General features: G+C 56.9%; 8 protein-coding genes across 8 annotated transcripts; 3 read left to right on the forward strand and 5 right to left on the reverse strand.

Annotated features, from left to right (window-relative positions):
* Nucleotides 1-21: 21 nt before the first annotated feature.
* On the reverse strand, nucleotides 22-1910 carry GMORB2_0801 (endo-1,3(4)-beta-glucanase; the record flags this gene model as incomplete). Its single annotated transcript, XM_035462785.1, has 4 exons — nucleotides 22-108; nucleotides 179-477; nucleotides 537-681; nucleotides 747-1910. Coding segments are annotated over 4 exons (1695 nt in total), but the record flags the coding sequence as incomplete, so codon positions are not given.
* A 1262-nt stretch (nucleotides 1911-3172) lies between these two features.
* GMORB2_0802 (uncharacterized protein) lies at nucleotides 3173-4039 on the reverse strand (the record flags this gene model as incomplete). Its single annotated transcript, XM_035462786.1, has 1 exon — nucleotides 3173-4039. The coding sequence occupies one exon, from the start codon at nucleotides 4037-4039 to the stop codon at nucleotides 3173-3175; it is 867 nt and encodes a 288-aa protein (XP_035324210.1).
* A 566-nt stretch (nucleotides 4040-4605) lies between these two features.
* On the reverse strand, nucleotides 4606-5657 carry GMORB2_0803 (DnaJ-like protein subfamily C member 9; the record flags this gene model as incomplete). Its single annotated transcript, XM_035462787.1, has 2 exons — nucleotides 4606-5447; nucleotides 5522-5657. 2 exons carry the CDS (start codon nucleotides 5655-5657, stop codon nucleotides 4606-4608), a joined length of 978 nt encoding a protein of 325 aa, XP_035324211.1.
* A 277-nt stretch (nucleotides 5658-5934) lies between these two features.
* GMORB2_0804 (Pyrimidine deaminase domain of riboflavin biosynthesis protein RibD) lies at nucleotides 5935-6441 on the forward strand (the record flags this gene model as incomplete). The annotated part of the gene is made up of 1 exon (XM_035462788.1): nucleotides 5935-6441. The coding sequence occupies one exon, from the start codon at nucleotides 5935-5937 to the stop codon at nucleotides 6439-6441; it is 507 nt and encodes a 168-aa protein (XP_035324212.1).
* A 3009-nt stretch (nucleotides 6442-9450) lies between these two features.
* GMORB2_0805 (Piwi domain) lies at nucleotides 9451-12960 on the forward strand (the record flags this gene model as incomplete). Its single annotated transcript, XM_035462789.1, is given in 4 exon segments — nucleotides 9451-9606; nucleotides 9619-9834; nucleotides 9920-11096; nucleotides 11189-12960. Coding segments are annotated over 4 exon segments (3321 nt in total), but the record flags the coding sequence as incomplete, so codon positions are not given.
* A 275-nt stretch (nucleotides 12961-13235) lies between these two features.
* GMORB2_0806 (uncharacterized protein) lies at nucleotides 13236-14731 on the reverse strand (the record flags this gene model as incomplete). Its single annotated transcript, XM_035462790.1, has 3 exons — nucleotides 13236-14200; nucleotides 14263-14401; nucleotides 14537-14731. The coding sequence occupies 3 exons, from the start codon at nucleotides 14729-14731 to the stop codon at nucleotides 13236-13238; spliced, it is 1299 nt and encodes a 432-aa protein (XP_035324214.1).
* Nucleotides 14732-15382: 651 nt separating this feature from the next.
* GMORB2_0807 (uncharacterized protein) lies at nucleotides 15383-16441 on the forward strand (the record flags this gene model as incomplete). The annotated part of the gene is made up of 1 exon (XM_035462791.1): nucleotides 15383-16441. The coding sequence occupies one exon, from the start codon at nucleotides 15383-15385 to the stop codon at nucleotides 16439-16441; it is 1059 nt and encodes a 352-aa protein (XP_035324215.1).
* Nucleotides 16442-17451: 1010 nt separating this feature from the next.
* GMORB2_0808 (trafficking protein particle complex subunit 11) lies at nucleotides 17452-21348 on the reverse strand (the record flags this gene model as incomplete). The annotated part of the gene is made up of 3 exons (XM_035462792.1): nucleotides 17452-19370; nucleotides 19428-20988; nucleotides 21085-21348. The coding sequence occupies 3 exons, from the start codon at nucleotides 21346-21348 to the stop codon at nucleotides 17452-17454; spliced, it is 3744 nt and encodes a 1247-aa protein (XP_035324216.1).
* Nucleotides 21349-21940: the final 592 nt, after the last annotated feature.

Below are 21940 nucleotides of genomic sequence, written 5' to 3' on the forward strand. Positions count from 1 at the left end.
GAAGCCGTCGTATTCTTACCGGGCCTCGAGGGACTCGTCTCCGGACACGTGCCCCCACATCTTGAGCGCATACGCATGCATCATGTCTTCCGAACTTGATTCCTGGTTCTGCAACGCAACAAAACAGCCATCAGCAACGGTCTCATCAGTGCTGTAGGATACAGAACAGGTTCCGCACCTTTCCGTCCGCCGACGCGAAGAGCCCATGCGCCCAGCTGTGCCCGTGATACCAGTCAAAGTTCCTCCACATGGGAAAGTACTTGTCGTCCTGGCTCGGGTTGGCTACATCTCGCACCAGGCTGTTGACATAGTCTCTGTTCTCCTTCACCCAGTCGCCATCGAGATGTCCGATGATGGCGGCAGCGAGGATATGGTACCCGTAGTGAAAGTGGTGGTCATTGTACAGCGTATTGCCAAAGTCAATGAGCAAGTCGCCCGTCGTATAAGTCGCCGACGACACAACGCCGCCCCAAGCACCTAGAGCAGTCAGAGGGATACTTCATTCTTCGGCGCGAACGAGGACGTGTGCCACTCACTGTCATAGCATAGCGGGTGCTTTTGTTCATTGGCTGCGAAGATTCCAAATACCTTCTTGAGCTTCTCAAGTCCACTTTGAGCCATGGCTTGATCCTTGAGCAAATCGGATGCGACATATACAAGGAGGGCGAACTTGGCAAGGGCCTGCGTAAGACTGGTGATTAGCATCGAATCCGTCCTTGTGTCGCCCTTCACCACAATGCACGCACCTTTCCGCCAAAGTACATTGACTCCATTTCGCCCTCGGTAGCCACGTCCGATCCCAGTTCCCGGGTGGCCGCCGCCCGAATGAGGACCTTTGCTTCGTCTGAAATCTCCTTAACCGTCCCGTTCATGGGATGCCACGGTGCAAATTCCAACCCGACCGGCATCTCCGGCTCGACCATGGTCCACGTGTCTCCCCTGACGAGGTTTGCCACACCCTTGGTCGGCGTTTGTAGTTGAATTCTCTGGAGCTGCTCCGCAGTCTCGCGATCGAACGACTCCACGTGGTGGGGAAGGGCGTACATGTACAGATTCCCGGTTTCGTGGCCAGACGTTTGAAAGTGGAACTGGTACCATCCCTTCTTGCCGGCAGTAGACCCGGTCAATTCAAGAGAGACCGGGTAGATACCTGCACCGTCATCGAGAGCCTGTTCCGATCCGGGAGTCATCGGGTCCTTGGCGATCTGCAGGACACCGCTAAAAGGCTTCCGCGAGACCGCCATTCCGTTGTTCATCACGTCTAGGTCCAAGCCTTCGCCCTCCGTCGCCCACGCGTACAGTCGCCAGGTTGCGCCGTCCTCCAGGACAATGGTGAACTTGCTCAAGTTTCGCTTCAGGTCCTTGGAGAACTTGGTCACCGACCTGAAAAAGACTCCGGTCTGGATAAGTGGCGTAGCTCCGTGATATACCGACGTAAGATAGGGCATTCCCTGGGCCAGAGAGAAGGAGACGATCGGAAGCGTCACGCGGCTTGTGCTGAGGTGAACCCTGGAGGAGAAGGCAGTTATGCTGTCCATCGATACTGTGGTGTCATTTCCAAGCTCTCTAGCTGAGAGCGCAAGTGATTCTATCCCGACAGGATTGAGGTAATATGAGGAAGCAAAGAACTTCTCCTCGCCAAATACTCGCTGGTGGGCCTCGATATGAGAGCAGACCATGCCCCAGGTTTTCGTCACGCCCGTACCACCGCCCCACGTTATTGAATAAGGGAACGTGTAGGTTGGCGCTCGCTGTTCCGCCAGGAAGAAGTTGGAATAGAATTTGTTGGTCTGCAGCGGGGCCTGTTGCATGATACCTTTGCGAGGGACCGGATGGTCCTGCTTCACCTCCATCATGGATGGCGGAGGCTCCGTGCCAACCGCATCGGCAAATATGTTGCGGGCGGGCATGGCGGAAGTCAGAGGTGATGGAAAGGCTGAATATGTTTTTCAAGGATTTTGGTGTTGAACCGCCAGCTGATACAGATGTGGGTGAGGTCGTATGCGTGGCTTTGACGACTTGTGGCGCCGTATTGTTGAGCGCCCTGAAGACTCGAGGGATCAACGATGAAGGCGCTGGGCCAGATGGCTCGCCACGAATGCGTCCGCTGTATTCCAGGGTCGGTGGAATTGAGATTGAAGGCAAGAAGGAGCCGCAAGCTAACCGAGACCATGTCAGCATCACAATTCTCCTGAGTACGTGGCCAAGTGCCATCGTAGGGGTATTGATGGTGTCGGATAAAGGCCTGCCAAGCTACTACGGTAGAATGCTTCGGAAGACACCAATTGGTCTCGTACAGATGCCATAATTTGCTCCATTTCAGACTCATCTATGAGAAGCCGCAGATCTGACGTATGTGACTCAAAGTAGTGTAGATGATAGCAGGAAAGACGAAGCATGAGAGGCGTATGTTCCAAGGTGATGTGTGCCAGGCTTGGAAGGAGCCACGAGATGTAGGGAGAGGGTCTGCTGATGGTAGATGGGTGGAAATGCATGCGAATTTTGGCAAACATGGAGTATGATACCACGTTTCAGAGGAGTTGTAATTGGGAGGAGGATGGCCGGCCATGACGACGAGCATCTGGGGCTTCATGTGTCTGGCTTGCTAGAAAGGAGGAAAGTGCTACCCACCCGTACTGCTCACTAGGGACTTGTGCGGGATTGTGTATATTCAGCCGCCGCATATGCGAGAGCGTCGTACGTACCTCCTGCGACTGAACGGTAGAGTTCGGATAAGCAGCAATTGACGCGAACGATCTGGGTAGTTGGGGCATAAAACGCCCGGTAGATGCAGGCTCAAAGTCTTGCGTGGAGGGGGAGGGGGATGTGGGGATACCTAATTTGCGGTGTTCAGCTGAGGCTTCCCAGACCATCCCTTCACGAGCTCGCTTGAGCGAATGCAGCCGTGACACCACAACGCAAGCCAAAGCGTCTGGCCATCTTGCAAGGGCCTTCATCTTACAATTGCGTTCGTGCTCGTGAGATCAATGCCTCGGTCGCGGTGCGTCCCTACTTCCACGGTATGACGTAAAAGCGATCAATGTCAAGGCTGCACGTACGTTGTAGTGGAAGACGAACAAACCGCGTTGCAGTGCAATGACTATTAATACTAGGTAAACCCGAAATAGCGTACATCATATGAAGGCATATCCCCATGCGTCTCTTTTCCGACCTACAGCCCCAGAGTACTGTAATGGCCCCTCGGCAGGTCGCCACGCTGAACCAGCTCTCGAAGATTCCTCGGCAGTCTTTCGGGAGACTCAGACTCCCTCTCCCGGACGGGCTGCTTCTTTCCCATAGCAGGCTTGCTCCTGTAGGCATTCTTGTGGTCCAGTGACGTCTGCGCGATTGCCTCCCGGAGCCGCCTGGCCTTGCGCTCGGCAGCTCTCTCCTCCTGCTCCGCCTCCTCGCGGCACCGCATAATGTCACCCTGGTCTAGGATCCACGGCTTTCCGAGCACGTCGCGCTGGAACTTGGCCCTCTTTTCCCACAGCGCCAACTCTTCCGTTGTGCCGCTCAGGACGACCATCCTTTCGATACTGATCTGCAGCTCTTTCCGGAAGGCGGTGAGACCGCCCTTCACGTCGACGACGGAGCCGACATCGATCCCCGCGTAGGGATAGGGTTTCATGTCTGTGTCCCCTGCCCTTCCCGAGTTACTATCATTGCTGTGGTTGTCGTTGCCGGCCGGCACTGCCGCGCGAGTCGTATAAGGTGTGACCGTCTCGATGCACGCTCCGCTGCTGTCGTCGACCGTGAAGACGCGTCGCCCGGAGAATTCGTCAATCGCTACTACTATCCCCACGATGCGCACCCATCTGACTGGCAGGTTATTGTAGAAGTAGATGTCCTGACCTGCGCATGCGGTTAGCGCTGCGCTGCAGGAGGGGTTGGTGGAAAAGGCATTACCTTCATAGTCGGGATGCGTTCTCAGACGACGGATGTCTGCCACCCGGAACATGCACCATGCGTTATAAGTCGGGGATAGGTTGAAGCAGCATCGTGGATAGGTGTTGGGACCACGCGAGACGTCACTCATGGCATACTGTCGAGGCACCCTCAGGATGGCCGCCTTGTTCGCGTGTTGCCTTTGTTGGTCATGCCTCGTCTTTCGCGTCGAATGGGTAGGCGCGGAGTGGCATCGCTGTCCGGCAGCGTTGAGCCACGGTAGGCGTGGATGTGATATGCTCGGGAGTGGGTTCGCTTGGCTGTGGAGTTTAGTATTAATACGCCGTAGAGATGACACGAACTGATGCCCCGCTAATGTCCATCATAGCCATCAGCGGCGTACATCGGTCCTGAATCGGAGCCCGTGGGACTTTTCTTCTTCTTCTGCATCTACGATCGAGTCCGATGAACTTTCTACGTTTCACTCTTCTGATAGATAGTGATCATGAGCAGCAAACAATATTGTGTGTTCTCGCGGCCCTATAATAAACTGCCCGGATGTGTAGTCCTAAATCCCTAAATGAACAGACCCGTGTCATCGTGAGAAGACGTAAAAAGAAAAAAGAAGAAAAAAACAAAGACCGGATACTCCTAGCCTAATCTAACTCCAAGTAAATGCTTTCCGTGCATAATCTGGTTACAGTTTTCATCTGCCCTTCACTTCTTGGACCTAGGTCCAGTCTGGCGCGGCGGCGTCTGGGGGAGGGGCTCTTCCCTCGGCTTCTGGGCCGATTTCTTCCTAGCAGCCGTGGCGGCAAAAGCCTCCTCAGGTGGCTCATCCGGCAAGACGCGCTTCTTTCCCTTCTTTCCTCTCTCCTGGGCGCCGTACTTCTCGGCAATGCGATCAAGGAAGTTGTCCGACGATCTATCCTGCTGCCTCTTCTGGATCAGGGAAGCGAGCGCGTCCTCGGAGGAATCCTTCTTCTTCTTCTTGCCGCCAACCTTGGCCGGGGCACCCTTCTTGTCTCCGAAGAGCTTGTCGTAGACACCCAACTCCTTTGCATATTCCTCCGCCTCGACGGCCTCAGCCTCCTTCTGCTTGACGGCCTTTTTAGCGCGGGCGGCTGCGGTCTTCTTGTTCTCCTTCAGGTAGGGCCTGAAGGCGGGCACCTCCCTGTTCGCGATGGCCTCGTCGATGATCCTGCGAAAGCGCTCGTCGTCATCGACGGGGTCACTGAGAATGACGGTCTCGTAGATCATATCCATATCGCCCTCGAACAGCTCAAAGGCGGCTAGTAGGTCTGACTTCTCGTCCTCCGAGCCCTTGTACTGTTCGGCGAATTGTTCGATGGCGTCGGCGTTGACGGCGTCCTTGAATTGGGATCGGTAATAGTCACTCCAGTCGAAGCCGTCAGCGTCGACGATGGACTCGGATGTCGATCCCGTCTCGTCATACCGCTTGCGTCGCGTCTCGTCAGACAGCACTGCGTAGGCAAAGGCTATCTCCTGGAATATCTCATGGGCCTTCTTTTTCTTTTTGGGGTCGTCGGGAACCTTGTCTGTGATACGAATGAGCTGTTAGCTTCCGGGTGTTAGATGCAACGTGTGCGGACGTGGCCAAGGAAGACTATACCCGGATGATGCTTCAGAGCTGCTTTGCGATACGCCTTTTTGATCTCATCGGCAGTGCAGCTACGCTCCAGCTCTAGGACATCATACGGATCAATCACCGGCGGCACGCTATCCAGGGGCTCCTCGTAATCCGACATAGTTGTGGATCAGGGGCAGATGTTATTTTCTGTTTTGTTCTCGGGGTGGATGCGGTCGGATGAGTTTAAGAGAAAGAGGGAACGCGTTGTTGGACGCGTCGAGATAGGAGCTGCCTTGTGACGTGGGGGTTGACTGATTTGTGCACCTGTTTTTCCCTCTGTCCCCTGCGGGGTCCAATCAATCTCACAAACCACCACTCCTTCCCACCAAATTAACATCAGTCATTCATTTTACCAAACCAGCTTTCTTCAAACCTGCTGGTTTATCTATCACAGCATGGCCTCGAATCCGATGGATCACAAGGTCACCATGCGTCGCGCCTTGGATCTTGCACGCAAATCACCACCCAAGCCCACCAACTTCCGAGTCGGGGCTGTCCTCGTGCGCCTCTCTGACGGTCACATCTCTGCGGAGGGGTACACCCTGGAGCTTCCCGGAAACACACATGCTGAGGAATGCTGCCTCCTTAAGCTGGCAGAGGAGCACTCCACATCGGAGGAGCAGCTTGCCGAGTCCATCAAGGAGCTCCATGTGCTGTACACGACGGTCGAGCCGTGCTTCAAACGTCTGAGTGGCAAGCTTCCGTGCGTGGAGCGGATCATTCGGCAGAAATCTTGGATCAAGACTGTCTACGTCGGCGTCCAGGAGCCCGAGACTTTTGTCGGTCAGAACCCGGGTCGGAAGCTGCTCCAGGACGCTGGTCTTGAGGTGGTTGCCGTCGAGGGCCTAGAGGAGGAGATCCTCTCCGTTGCCACGGCTGGCCATGTCACCTCCGATGCTTGATCCGACGGCTCCGCTCAGACAAGCTCTATCTTCAGGCCTATTGGACGTGATTGCGCTCACTGCGTCATCGGCGTCGGGACTATGAAGTTGGATCCTGTGTCAATCGTGAGGTCTGGAAACTCGCCTATTACGCCCCGACGCGGGAAACTAAAGAAGCCTTCAGGGGGGGTCGAGCCAGTATGATGCTGACAATAGGCCTGTCGCGGGATTTGCGCGGCTCCTAGACCTCAGTCATATTCGGTTTCTGGGCTGCAAACCTAGCACGCTCGCTGCCGACCAGGAGGCTAGTGTCGCAAAGACCGAGGTGGAGTACGATGTTTCCAATTGATATATCAAAACACATAGGACTGCTGCACGCTGTCACAGCATCGGGACAATACATGGACCATATTTCGCTTTTCCAAACCGGATACAACCGTGTCCACTTTCGCCCACATACCGACTGCACGGTGAACCAACTCTCCTCAGCTCAGCCTAACTGGGAGAAAGAGGGCAGAGGCCACCTCCACAAGCCATAGAGCTCACGGTCCTGCCCTATGGCGCCTGGACGCAACTCCTCTGGCATGCTGCGCATATAACGGTGGAGCGGACATAGTTCTGGATGGTGACGGTCTTGCACATGGGCGTCACGTATGGCTGAAGGACGAGCTCGGGGGGCCCGTTGCAGATCCACTAGTCGCAATACTCCCACCGGCAGTGGTCAACAGCGGCGGACAAGACGTGGGTGTGACGGCCAGGATCGGGGTCCATGAGCGGGCACTGAGGATTCGTGCAGATGCATAGGATGTTGTATGCGATTCCCTGGCACATTGTTTTTTTTTCTTTCCGGTGTTGCCGGTGAGAGAGAAGGTTATGGCTGTACGGGCAGAAGTCTGTCTCTCTGCATGTCTATCTCTAGACAAAAGGGTGTTGAGTTATGCTATTTTTTCTTGTCTCGGGACCACCCGTCCTATATATTATCATATACATGTACGAAGTAATAGTTGTCGACAAATATCCTCATGCCACTCTTGACAGCAGACAATCTGTCTCCCCTCTTGGGTCGTGTGGCGCCCGAGGCTGTCAATTCTCTAACATTTCAATCACGGTCGTGAACCTTGTCCACTCCCTACGTTGGTGTTCATCTTTCAGGAGATCTGTTCGACGTAGCTTATCTGTACGACGTAACTCGCCTGTCTATTCCTATCTGTCGGGCTTCCCCAATCATCCGACAGATTCGGTGCCTCTATTGGCATTGATTCGATCTCCAGTCGCCTAGTTGAACGTGAACTATAGCAGTTAATCATGTCTGCTTGTCCCGTGATACACGGGAAGCCGCGGTAGCACACTGCACCTATTTCCGTACCGTGAATCTACCTCTCCTCCTACAAACATCTCTCTTCCGATGCTCTGTCTCTAGAACCAATCACTGCTGGCGACGGCAGAACTGGGTGAGACTGATACGATGGTCGTGGAAGGAGATTGTACAGTATTAACTTGTCCGTGTATCAGTCTGCGGTCAATCACGCAAGGCGGAATATTATCCCGTGCAAAGCTACGTTCAGCACTTGATGACATCGTATTGTGCGTACATGCATGAGGCAGCTTGGGGGACTCTATGCTACGGCGCACGCAGCATTCTGAATCACCCCTTACATGTATCGTATACAAGCGCTACCGTATATATCAACGCCCCCGTTGACCTATGGTGCTCGTAGGGCTGGAGCCCGGGGCACAGTGACTCGTCGTCCTTGAAGAGTGCCGTCCATGTCTATCTAGGACTGTCTCTGGTGGAGGTCGGCGCCCGAAGCGGCGAGGAGCATCTATCTCTCTGGCAACGATTTTCAACGTCCAAGGGCTGCCGCAGTCGGTGCGAAACTTCCCGGTGTGAAACTTTCTGAAGGTTGGGATGGCGCCGGACTAGGAGATATCTCCGGGATCGGTTGCTTGTCATGTAGGTAGATGGCATTGTCATGTGTTGAACAAGAGGAGCACTGACGTGTAGTTGGCGGGCAGGTGTCACGTGTTGGGTCATGTCGAGCACATCGACACTGCATGAATGCATTCCCTGAGAGACGGTCAAGGCTGGACAATAAGGCTGGTAGTCGCCAGTTACCGGACAGGATACCGGCAAATCAGTATCGCGGCACGGCCCAAGGCTTCCTGTCGGATATCACATGTTCCACAGTAGCAAGTTTCATTGCGTTGGTCCATGTGTCTTTGGTATTAGTAGTAGTAGTATTACTAGTAGTGACGTCAGACGTATGCGATTGATTATGGCATCAAGCTGGATTGAGGGGAATCATCTGATGAGCGTGGATCATGCTCATGTATTGTATACATGAATGATGGAGTGTCGCCCATTTCATAGCTGATCTAGGCGCTCCTCGGGCATCCGACATAGCATTGTGAGAACAAGACTTGTTCGTTTTGCCCATCACTCTTTCCAGGATTGTCTCTTCTATTGATAATATACGATAGTATTAGTACATAGCACAGCGATACGTTACCATTGCTCCGAAAAAAAGAAACGATACCGAGATAGGATGATTATTATTTCTAGGGTAACCTAGCATAATACAGATCATGCATAACATCCCTCCTGCTGGGCCACCCCTCCATGGGTTGCAATCCTGCATGCCGCTTCTGCACACACACACACACACCATCTGGGTCATCTAACTGCAGCATTACCCTCTCACCGTCTTTTTCGAAAGACATCCTTTGTTCCAACTCTTGTCCTGCACATCCTCCTCTAGCCCTAATTGTTGAAGCGGCCTCCTTTATGGGAGGCCAGTTGTAGACACAGAGAGCTCTGCTCAGACAGCCCAAGCTTGATCGGGCCCGGACTCATTGCTATCCCTAAAATCATCACCTTTACGATTCGAGCCTCATCGTTCGTCTTAGCTTGCTTCCTCTTCTTCACCAAATGTTTGTTCCCAGTGTATTGTTTACTGATCCAGTCAATCTTTTTTCTCTGTGCACTTCCATATCTATCAGATCATACCTGATCAGCTATGTCTGACAGGAGAGGCCGTGGAGGCGGTGGAGGCCACCGTGGCGACGGCGATAGAGGCGGTGGCAGGGGACGTGGCCGCGGTGGAGCTGACCGTGGCGGAGCTGACCGTGGAGGTGGTCCTAGCCGGGGCGGTGGAGACAATGCTCGCGGAGGAGGCAGAGGAAGGGGTGACTATATAGGCCGAGGTGGAGATCGTGGAGGTAGAGGAAGGGGCGACCATGCCGGCCGAGGTGGAGATCGTGGAGGCAGAGGGAGAGGTGACTATGCCGGCAGAGGCGGAGATCGTGGCGGTAGGGGAGGCGACCGTGGACGAGGTGGTCATGGAGGACGTGGCGGTGGCGGCCCTCGCGGCCCACCTGAAATCTACGCAAGGTATTGATGTCCTGAACGGATCCGTCCTCCAATATCCCCCGGCTTCTTGTTTTCTGGTTGCCGAGACCGACTGATGGAAAATGTGCTAGCCCCCATGGACCTCCCGAGGTTGACGCCACCATCCGAAAGCTCGAGGACGATGTTCTGCAGAGGCTCCACGGATCCTCGGCTGTCGACGACCTCTCCAAGAAGGCCGGGAAGCTGAGCATAGCTTCCAAGGGCTCGTCCTCTGCACTCGCATCCTTTGATGAATATTTCCCTGTGCGCCCGTCTTTTGGGACTAATGGCACCCCCGTCGTGCTCTGGGCCAATTACTTTGCCATCAAGGTCAAGGCACCCTCTCTGTGGTCCTACACAGTTAACATCGAAGAGATGGCCAAGGACGACGGCAAGAAGAAGGCTGCAGGCCAAGTCAAGGGTCGCAAGCTTCGGCTGGTCATGGAAAAGGTCCTGGTCCACTATAGCGGCAAGACGGTCGTCGCCACCGAGTTCAAGAGCCAGCTGGTCTCCCTGGACAGGCTACCTCTCGACGTGAATCCCATCGAGATCAGCGTGCCATTCGAATCTGACCCGGACATGTCTGACTCCTTCTCGGTCACCATCAATGGCCCGTTTGAGGCCAACCTCGATGAGCTCGGTACCTACCTCCAGACCCAGGACCTCAGGGCCGACGACCACGTATTCCCGCGCTTCCAGGAGTCCGTCACCGCTCTCAACATCGTCATGGGCTTCACCCCGCGGTCAAAGAGCGACCAGATTGCGACGGTGGGCGGGTCGCGATTCTTCCCGTTCGGACCCCAGTTTGACAAGGAGAGAGCTATCCGAGACCTGCACCAGCGGTTCGGCCCGCGACCTCTCGAGGCCCTCCGTGGCTTCTTCCAGTCTGTCCGACCGGCCACGGGCCAGCTGCTCCTCAACACAAATGTGACCTGCGGCACTTTCAGAAATTCTGGAAATGCCGTCGCCATCTTCCAAAAGCTCGGTATCACCGGCGTCCCTAGGCCAAAGACGGACGACCGGCTGCGGCGTCACCTTCGAAATGTCGCCAAGATGCTCAGCAAGTCGCGCGTCTGGGTCGACGTGAAGCTGTCAACCGGTCAAATGGTTAGGCGGAGCAAGGCCATACACAGCCTGGCTACCTCCTTTGATATCCCCAGGGGCGGGGACCCTCAGAAGCCCAAGATCGACGCGGGCTTCGAGTTTGCCGCCCCTCGCAACATCAAGTTTTTCCTCAAGGAGGGAAACGGTGGCCGGTACATTACCGTCGAGGAGCATTACAAGCAGAGTAAGCCGTATAACCTGATGGCACCGATTATCCATTTCTCGTCTCCTTGTTGTTGTTGTTGTTGTTGCTAACCTTGACTGGGAAAAAAACAGAGTACGGCATGGAGCTTGGCGACTACCCCGTATTCAACCTAGGTAACTCGAAGAACCCGACCTACTTCCCCGCAGAGCTTGTCGAGATCCAGCCCGGCCAAGGAGTCAAGACCAAGCTCAAGCAGGACGAGACGACACAGATGCTCGACCACGCCTGCAACCCTCCCAGCTTCAACGCCGACTTGATCGAGAAGAACAGCCGGAGGACTCTGGGACTCGACAGCCCGTTCCTCAACGACTTTGGCATCTCGGTGGACCGCAAGTTTCTGGCCGTCGATGGGCGGAAGCTCCCGGCACCGACGGTGTATTACAAGCGGAAGGAGAAGCCCAGCTCGGTCCCTGTCGACAAGGGGAGCTGGAACTTCAAGGCGTGCACGGTGACGCGAGGAGCCGACATCAAGTCGTGGTCGGTGGTGCAGATCAAGCTGTCGGGCAACGCACGCCTGCAGTCCGAGCAGTTCCTGGACGAATTCTCCGACTTCATGCGCATGTCCGGTCTCACGGTGCCCCGGCGCACGGCCTGCCCGCGCCCCGTCCTCCAGCAGTGGGAGGCTAACGGCCCCGAGATGGACGAGGTGTTCCGGTGGGCCAAGAGCAAGGACATCAAGTTCCTCGTCTTCATCCTGTCATCCAGGGCCGACAGCAGCCTGTACGGCCGGATCAAGACGCTGGGCGACTGCCTGCACGGCGTCCACACCAGCTGCATGGTGTCGGACAAGATGACCAAGGGCGGCATGTCGTACGCGGCCAACATCGTGCTCAAGATGAACCTCAAGGCCGGCGGCGCCAACCACGCGCTGCCCAACGACCTCAAGCTCCTCCGGGCCGGCAAGACCATGGTCGTCGGCTACGACGTCACCCACCCGACCAACATGGCGCCGCCCAAGGCCGGCAAGGACGAGCCCCCCAGCTTGGTAGGCATGGTGTCCAGCATCGACACCGACCTCGCACAGTGGCCGTCGACGGCCTGGGAGCAGAGCTCGCGCCAGGAGATGCTGGGCGACGGGCTCGTCGACGCCTTCAGGCGCCACCTGGGCCTGTGGCAGAAGAGCAACGGCGGCAGCCTGCCCGCCAACATCGTCATCTACCGCGACGGAGTGTCCGAGAGCCAGTTCTCCCAGGTCGTCGAGCAGGAGATACCCCGCATCCGCAAGGCCTGCAGGGACATGTACCACCACCACGCCGCGGCTGCCGCGCGCGGAGGCGGCAAGAAGGGAGGGGGCAAGCCGCCCAAGCAGCAGCAGAATGCCCCCTCTGCCATCCTGCCCCGCATTACGCTTGCCATCTCGGTCAAGAGACATCAGACCCGCTTCTTCCCCGCCCAGGACGGCTGCGCCGAAGGCAGCACGGGCAACGTGCAGGCCGGCACCATCGTCGACCGCGGCGTCACCCAGGCCCGGTACTGGGACTTCTTCCTCACCGCGCACCACGCCCTCAAGGGCACTGCCCGACCCGCGAGATACACCGTCCTGGTCGACGAGATCTTCCGCGCCGACTACGGCATCGCGGCCGCGGCCAACGAGCTCGAGGCCCTCACCCACCAGATGTGCTACCTCTATGGCCGGGCCACCAAGGCCGTCAGCATCTGCCCGCCCGCCTACTACGCCGACATCGTCTGCGAGAGGGCCCGCGCGCACAGGCCCGACATGTTTGACGACAGTGACGATGCCATGACGCTCGAGACCGGCAGTGTATCGGGGGCCACCACGGGGGGAGCAGTATCCGGGCCATCTGTGCATGCCGACCTGGCTGACAGCATGTACTATATCTGATCTTCCCTCCATGTGGGGTTGGGACATGTATAACATCTCACCCATGCTAGGGGGAAATAAAAAAAGCGAGAATTTGAAAAGTTGGGCAATGGATTGTATAATTTCGAAGCCAAGGATTGTATATACATCTATGAGATGCTTCGAGTTAGTACAGGGAAAACAAAACCAAAAAAAAAAAAAAAGTCAAGATGAAGCTGGCGTAGAAGGATGTATATCTGTGCTTCCTCAGCTCAGTATATGTTTCCTGCAGGAGGTGAATTCCTGACAGTCTTTGATCACAGCTTCGCGTTAGCCTTTGCAACGTGTTCCATCCCTCTGACGGTCCACTCCTTGAACTCGTCTGTGACGCAGGCCTTCTCAGCATACGGCTTCCTTGTCCACTCCTCGTACTGGCGCTCCTCGGCCCACCACCTCTCCATCTCCCGGCTTATCCAGCTGGCCGCCTCGCGAGCACACATGGCCGGGTCCTCCATGGGGACGAGGTGGCCGTTATTCTCGGCGAGGACGGCCTTGACCCTGCCGTTCTTGGCGCCGCCGCTGCCGCCGTTCCCCGACCCCGTGAGGCGCATCTTCTCCTCCCTCTGTTCGGGTCCTGACAGGCTGCTCATCAGGGCGAAGACGTACAGCACCGAGGGGCGGATGTGGGCCAGGTTGCGGATGGAGCGTATCTGCTCTGGCCGGTAAAACGGCCAGGTGAAGGTGAAGCTGTCGTCTCCAGAGCCGGCGGCGTGGTGGGGCAGATCCGGGGCGGTGGCGACGCGCACGTCGTTGTCGTCGATGGGATTCCTGCCCTCGGCGTCGTACGCGTGCCAGCTGGGTCGGCTGAAGGTGAAGACCTCCTGGTGCTTGGTCGTGGTGAGCCGGACCTCGCCGTCGGGGTCGGACTCGGACGTCGGGTGCAGCCCGTACCGGACGTACAGGTCCAGCACGCGCGGGTCCCACGTCCTGAAGAAGGGGCTGCGCGTGAACGAGGCGGCCGCCTGGGCGCGGGAGGGCCACAGGTCGCGACGGCGCAGGCTCGTCGACGCCTCGGCGCTGCCGTGCCGGCCGATAGGGGCCGCTTCGAAGCTGGACGAGGCCGGGTCCATCAGGACCAGGGTGCTGAACAGGCGAGGTGATGCGAGCGCCACGTTGGCCAAGGTCACGGCGCCAAATGAGTGGCCCATGCCCACTAGGGGGCGTGGCGGTCGCAGGATGTTGATCATGTGCAGTATGTCGCGGTGGTAGTCGTGCCAGCTTGCTGATTGATGGGTCAGTGAGACGCACGTCGATGGAGGAAATGCTGGAGGGAAGGTCACGCACGGTCATTGCCCAGCTTCGATTCGTTGAGCAGCCCGCTCTGGCCTTGCCATGCTGCGTCGGCGATCAGGATGGTCCGGATACGTACGCCGCACGCCTTGGCTTCGCGGTGTAGATTCTCCCACAGGGGTTCATATAGCTCCTGGCCATGTAGGTCAGAGATGAATTGGCCGTGAGAAGGGGGGGGGGGGGGGGGGGGGGNGGGGGGGGGGGGGGGGGGGGGGGCAGGTTAAGGATGTCGAGATCGCAATAGGACGATAGAATAGAGCCCGCATACCTTGGGAAATGCGTTGGCGTGGGCTCCGATGATGGTCACGTCGCCCTTCCGAGGGTTGGGATTATCCTTGGGCGTGTATTGCTTGACGTGCTGGAGCAGCTCATCGTCTTGCGACAGACCTGTTGCTCGGGCGTATTCTCGAATATGAGCGGTCGAGAGGACGTGTTCCTTGATGTGGAATATGGATGAGGCCATTGCCGCCGCCTACTATGCTCCTCTTGCCAACCCTGCTAGCTATCGATCAATGGACAGACCGACGAAGATGAAGTGTGTGTTTCGAGACTTTATATACGTAACACGTGGGAGGATGCGTCGAGGTGGAAAGGTCAGTATAACCTGCCTCTTGAGGACGAGAGTGAATGAGACCATGACCATGATACCGCGGTACATGTATATAATATTATCTGCCTGTATCCGTTACTGTCACTTCGTAGTTGCTTCAAGATTGGATCGGCTACGGTCGAGATGCGGGGCCCTGACTAGCCCTCCTCCCCTCCCGTCTTGCCTCGGCAATAATATTGAATGTATCTATCCATATTTAATTCGCATTCACACATCATCGCGTACTACTGGGCGGCGCCGCACGGAGTATCCTCACCATATTAATATGATGGGCAAGATTACTCCGTAGAGTGAGACATGCAGCAATCACAGCCCAATAGATAATACCCTCACGCTCTTCAGCTATCAATGAACCGAGCAACCTAACCAGACTGAGAAATCTCTTCTCCTCTCGTCTTCTCCTCTTCCCTTTTCTTTTTCTCGCCATCCGCCTGTTGAGAGCGGTCCGGATCTTGCTTGTGCATCTTCGGACTCAGCGTACACCCACCCGATGGATCTTCTCTCATGGCACCCAAGGTGATGCTTTTTGTAGGGGCACCTCCACCCTCTATCGTCAATGCCTCTTCATGTACGCTCGACCGGCTGCAGCCGGTATTCAAGCAATTTGTCCGTCATGGAGCCGTCAGGTCTTCCGTTGGTGGAGAGGGGGATGAGGATGAGCATCGTCGCGATCCGCACCCGCACGCCGTCTGGCTCTCTCTCCCTCTCATCCACCAGCCCCTGCGCATGAGCGGCTTCTCCCAACTGCATCAGCTGAACGATACCGTTGCCGATCAGAGTCGCGACTTTTTCACGACGATCCATGCTTCGGACCTGGCCAATGCCGATGGCGGAGAGGACCTGCTGTCTCAGTTTTACGAGCACTCCCTCGCCCACCACAACCCCGCCGTCCCCTCTTCGCAGCTCGACGGTGACCAGAGTAGCGCTGCGGCCGACACGTCTATCGCGACCGCTACGTGGTCCTCCTCGGCCGGAAGCTCTGCCGTCGCCGCCGGCACCCCACAACCCATCCCGTGCCACCTGTCCGACCTGGAGGACGTCCCGCCGGCCCGCCACGTACTGTCCCTGCGGCCGCAGACAGTCACCGTCAACCTGATTGTCGCCATCATCTCCGTTGCCCAGCCGCGCACCGTGACCACGCGCTGGGGCAGCACCCTGTCGCTCGTCGAGATCGTCGTCGGCGACGATACCAAGTCGGGCTTCGGAGTCACCTGCTGGCTGTCTAGTGACTCCATCCTCGAATCCCAGCTCGCCCGGCTTCACCGCCAGGATACGGTGCTCCTGCGAAACGTCTCACTCAACGTATTTCGGGATAGGGTCTACGGCCAGAGCCTGCGCAGAGGTCTGACCCAGATCACGCTTCTCTGGTCCGCCGACGGCAGCGGATACTACTCGACTAGAGATCTGACCCGCAAGACCAGAGAACCAGGCGCCCATCCGCAAGTTGTCAAGACGAAGAAGGTCAGGGACTGGGCCCTCGAGTTTGTCGGATCCGACAGGAAAACCTCTACCAAGAGGGCGCCACGCAAATCCTGGGACCAACCGCCCGACCACACTCAGTGAGACCATGGGCTTTTCTTCTCCCCCCCCCCCCCCCCCCCTCTTACCAGATAGTTCCTGCCAAATATCTGTGGAGATATGCAACTATTTCCATCAGGACAGCCATCAGAACAAAAGAAAGAAGAAGTGCTCTGGCGAGCAGCACATGTAGGGAATACGGCTACCACCAAGTTTGGGCGAGAAGAGAGAACGGAGGCCAGCTAAGGGCTATTACACGGTAATAGCTCCCTCTTTCTTCCCCTGGGTTCTTTTGCGTATCTCCCGTCTTCTTGTTCAAACTTTCACCGAAGACCCAGAGACGCGATGAACGTCAGTGGGCCGCGCAGGCGAGCAATATGTAGTACGTCCTTGCGCAGACCGGTCCTGTACGCACCCGAGACCGAGTCATGGGCGGTTACGCCCCTTCATCTTCTCGGGGGCAACTGTTGACCTGGGAGGTGCCGCTGCGTAGTGGCCGGTGAGGTGGATGACTTCGCCGGATAGGATGTAATACATGGCGACGTTACTAAGGGTCAGGAGCAGTACCTCGATGCCCAACTGCACGGCAATGCCACTTTGGATGGCCCGGAAGTGCAGTGCTGTAACACCAAAGATATCCATATTGGCATATATATGTTTGTGTGCCTGTGTGTGCGGCATGACGAGAGACTCAACAAGTATTGGTCAGTTTGACGTCCATGGTATGGACGTATAGAGGAGACAGACACTGCATATATATATATATGATTGAGTGCATCGCTTCTGCCACTCCAAATCTCACGACACGGACGTTTTCCTATAATACGTTTCATTGACATGGTGCTGGGTTGAGGCAGTTTGTCTGAACTGGACTTTTTTTTTTCAAAAAAAAAAAAAATCAATAATAAAATTCCATTAACGTCTACTTGGTCTTGGCCCCTATCGTCCGACTGGTAATTCCTCGTCACTGACATAGACCAGAAAGGAACTCTTGTGAGATGTCATATGTTGTATCGTCTAGAATGTGTCCCCCTCCCCTCCTTGGCCAGACTGACTCATTCTGCCGGACCAGAGTTCTCCCCTTCCTGTTCCTCTTCGTCATCGCCCTCATCTTCCGGTGGGACCCAAATCAGCAATCCTTCCTTGTCCAGCTTCATGCCCTGGGTGGGTATGATCCTCAGAACCTTCTGGAAGTACTTATCCCTCACGACGAGCCCCGGCCTGATAAACGTACCCCTGACGAGCGGCAGGAGCCTGTACGTCGTGCTCCGTCGCGACATGGGCAGCAGGTGCAGCGACGTCTGCTTCGCACCGGAAAAGGCAAACTCGTCGCTCGGTTCCATGGTGAGCCCGAAGGTGAGGAAGTGGTTCGAGGGGTTCTCGATGGTAATTTCGAGGTGCAGCATCAGCTGTCTGTCATCGTCGTCGGAGTCGGAGCCACCCTCGTCGTTGTGGGACGTTGTCGTCGTCGTCTCGTCAAACACAGACGCCAGCACGCGTGGTTCGCTGCCCAGTATGGGGTACTGCCCTGCCACCATCGTGGTCGTGTTGGTCGGTCGTTCGGGATCGCCCAGCCGTTGCCACTGGATTTCGACGCCGAGCTCTACAATTACGGGGTGGCGGTCGTCTAGGCTCAGCCTCTGCGCCGTCATGTTGAAGTGCGCCTCGTGCATCACCTTTGGTGACACCACCTGAGATGAGAAGTCGGGTCCATCCGTGACGTGGCAGCGTGCGTATTTCGACCCCGACAGCACCTTCATCCGCATCCCGACCACCTTGACGTCCTCGGTGGCAAACGACGCATAGTGGCACGCCAGACTCCAGTTCTGTGCCAGGCCTTGCACTGCCCTCTGCTCCTCGTCGCCCGTCTCTGTCGGCACATTCTCGTAGTCAAACAGGCTTGGCCATGGGTCAGGATGCAGACGGGGCATGAGGCTGTAGTTGGCCTCAAATGCGCTCGCCACATTGATCTGCACCGGCAGCAGCTGCATTATGGGCGTGGCCGGGTCCGACTCGAGGTGGTATAGCGCCCGGAGGTGCACGTCGTACGTAGTGGGCATGTCTGTCGGATCGATCTTGAGCCTCACGTCCATGGTCGATGAGCTCTCCACACGTCCCAGAGGAAGCCCTGCAGCTCTAGACTCCTCCTGCCCTGGGCCTGCCTTCCTTTCCCCGTCCTCAATGTCTGCTACCGCGGTGAATCCGGGGAGTGTCTTGCCAAACAGGTGGGTGTCGAGCTTGATCGTTGCCGCCTCGTCCTCGGCATTGTGGATTTGGATGTGCAGCTCAATCTCCTCGTTTGCGTAATACTGGTTCAGCAGATCCACCACTCTGATATCCACCTTTGGAGGACGCGGCTGCACCTGGAGGACATGTGCATTCGACCGGGGATGTTTGGGCTTGGTAGATGCATTTGCGAACCATCCAGGGGCGGAGTGCGAATCGAGATTCATCTTGTAGTCCATGTCAAACTTCTCAGAGCCGAATGATAACCGGACTGACGAGGTTGAGACTTCGCCTGCTTCTCTCAGCGGTATCGACATCTCGAACACGCGTGTCTGCAATGGTTGTAGAGTCAAGTCGCACTTCCCTCGGAGTATCGACGGTAGGCCATCTGCCGACTCGTCTTCGAAACATTCCTTGAGTGCTGTCGTCGATTTTGCTGTGCGTCCCTCGGTGGTCACCGCTTGTGACGCTGCATGTTCGAGGACGATCGGTCTGAGACTGCCCTCAAACTCGACCTGCACGTCTTTCAAGGTGATGGGCGTCGCATCCGGGAAGGCTTGCGAGGTGAGAATCAACTGGCACGCGCAGCGTTGGCCAGCCTTGCTCTCTTTGTTACGGAACAAGAAGGCTGCGTCGACAAAGGACGGTACTTCAGTGTCCGAAAGGCTGATCGAGGGTTTGTTCGGCATTTCGATGCCATCGAGCGATTTGGATAGATCGTAGTGCCATTGTGGACGCCGCCTGAACTCTGGACGTAGGTTGTTAGCGAGACGAGGCTGGAAGTGTCAGGGCGGAAACCGCTTACTCTTGTTCATAAGCTCCCAGTCAAGGGCCACTACGAGCTCTCCGCGCCCTTCCTCGACAGCTGCCCGCCTCATCAGCCAGCACATGTCCTCGGCAATCTGCACCCAGCCCTCTGAGCGAAAAGATCCATCCTCCCAGAGTGGGCGGAGTACCGCCAGGACCTCCTTCCACGACTTCATGCGCTCCATCTCCTTGGCGCAGTCAAGAGATATCTCAGCCGCCGTTCGCAGCTGCTTCCGCGCCTGGAACTGCGATCTGGCGGGTATGAGACAGTCGAGGATGAGCTGGGAATGATTCACGCCCGCGCCGTCCAGAGGCAGTTCCTCGTAGGGCTTCGGGCACAGATATGTGTCGTAGTTGTAGGATGAGCCCGCCGATGCGTTCTGGGCCGCGCCCGATCGGGGCTCTACACGGTCTTCATCGGGTATTGTGCGGGCCAGTCTTCGCCGGGCGTCGAGGTGGCGCGCAGCTATGCGGTACCAGTAGCCCTTGTGATGTAGCAGCTCCCAGGGATGTAGGCGGTCCCCAACGACGTCCTTCTCGGCGGGGAGGAAAGGCGCATCTGACGACGGATCGATGCCGGGCCGCAGCTCAATCCTGTCCATGAGCTGCGCCATGATCAGGGCCCAACGTGCCTCAAAGGCCTCCCACCCATAATTGTCGGTGCCTCGACCCAGGCGCTCCACGAGATCAGCAATGCGGTCGCGATGGGACTGCCACTTCCTCACAGCCAGGGTAGTCTGATCCAGCCACATGTAGATGCGCAGGCAGCGGATGGCGATGACGTCGGCTAAGATGCGCGCCTCGTTCCACCGCGGGTTCCAGCTGGGGACGGCCTCGATGACATCCTCCCCGAGAAGCCCATCGTATGCCTGCTCATACGACTTGAGGGCGGGCTCGTATTCCTGGCGGAACTCGCCCAGGACGGCCGACTTGAAGTCGTACCGGAAATTCCAGCCGGAAAGCGACAGCGTGCGCGACGTTCCCGTGGTGGGAGGGACGGTTGGCTGGGGTGCTATGCCGCGCGAACGCTTCTTCCTGGCATGCCTTCCCAGATCGCGGTAGTATTCCAGGGCAGTCATGTCGAGGGCAGACAGGATGCCATCAACCACTGCCTTCAGCTCCGCCGGGCTCTCCTGGGGCGGGATGTAGAAGAGAGACTTGGGGTCGAGGCCCGAGCCCCGCCGGATATTTTCGAGCCTATCTTGCAGGCCCATCGACTGCGTAGCCGGGGTGCTGTCCTCGTCGGTCAGCAGCGCCACGGCCAGCCTCGTCCTGTAGCCCGAGTTGGTCAGGGTGTTCTTCATGCTGGCGATGTCGGCCTTGAGGCGGTTGTCTTGGAGGGTCGTCGTCGTGGGGTCGGTCGAGATGGTGTAGAAGCACAGCAGGATGCCGGGGACAAACTCCTGGTGCTTCTTGATCCACTGCGCATCGATGAGGCCGTCGGGGTACGTGGACGAGACATGGCTCAGCGGCGAGAAGGGCGAATGCAGCACTGGCGGGGAGGAAATCTGGTCGGAAGATTCGGGGAGGGGAGATAATCGCGGCGGGAGGAGAAATGACTGTCAAGAGGGGAAAAGAAGAAGGAAGGAAAGAGAAGACGGGTAAGCCAGAGGGGAACGGAAGCACCAGGGGAAAGGATCTCATCTGTCGCATACCCTGCCCACCGTCTTGACACGAAACCTGTACGGCTCGTCGGTCCGTACCGCGACCCACGACCTCCCCCTCTCATTGACCTTGTCCAAGTACTGCTCGACAAAGGCGGCCTCTCTCGTCTCGACCGGCGGGAGTGCTGAGCGGACCAAGATGCCCTGGTCCTTGAGTTCGCCCCCCAGCGGCGGTTGGGGAGCGCTGCTATTCAGGCCGGACACGACCAAGAGGGGAACATTGTGATCCAGGCTCCCGTCGGGATAGGCATCCATAGTTGGGAGGTCGGCAGTGTTGCCGTCGTCGCGGACATGGGCTTTTTCGAAATCCGTTGTTGTTCTTTTCGGTCTATGGCGGTTAGCTTGCAGCGTAGCTTTCTTTCTCTTTGTCTGCCCCTCCTCGACCCGAATTCACTACACTGTATCTGCTCTTCAGCTGGATTTTCTTTTTTCAAGAAGAAAAAAAAAAGAAGAGTGGCATGTGCATATACATGTATGTGTGTGCGTGCGTGTGCGTGTGCGTGTGCGCGTGTGCGTAGGCAATAAGGTGGGCTAGGCAGTCCCGCGCACGATGATACCCCCGGATGACCGTCGTTGATTCAAAAATGTGTATCCCATGTCCAAGCAACGGCACATATTACAACTCTCGAGTCCCTGCTCTCACATGGGGTGGCCCGTAGACTCGCCCGCGATGTACTCGAAAGGCCCACCAGGCCACAGTGTGGGGACAGCAAGCCCCTGTAACAAAGCTACTAACGCGCCAAGGGGGGGGGGGGGGGGGGGGGGGGAGAGGTAATGCATTCTCCCGAAATTCTTCCGGCGCGGCTCTCTCCCAAAAATCGATTGAAGCCATCGTTCCCGGCGAGTG

The sequence above is a fragment of the Geosmithia morbida genome (genome assembly GCF_012550715.1).
Source record: "Geosmithia morbida isolate 1262 chromosome Unknown scaffold_1, whole genome shotgun sequence".
NCBI classification, from domain to species: domain Eukaryota; kingdom Fungi; phylum Ascomycota; class Sordariomycetes; order Hypocreales; family Bionectriaceae; genus Geosmithia; species Geosmithia morbida.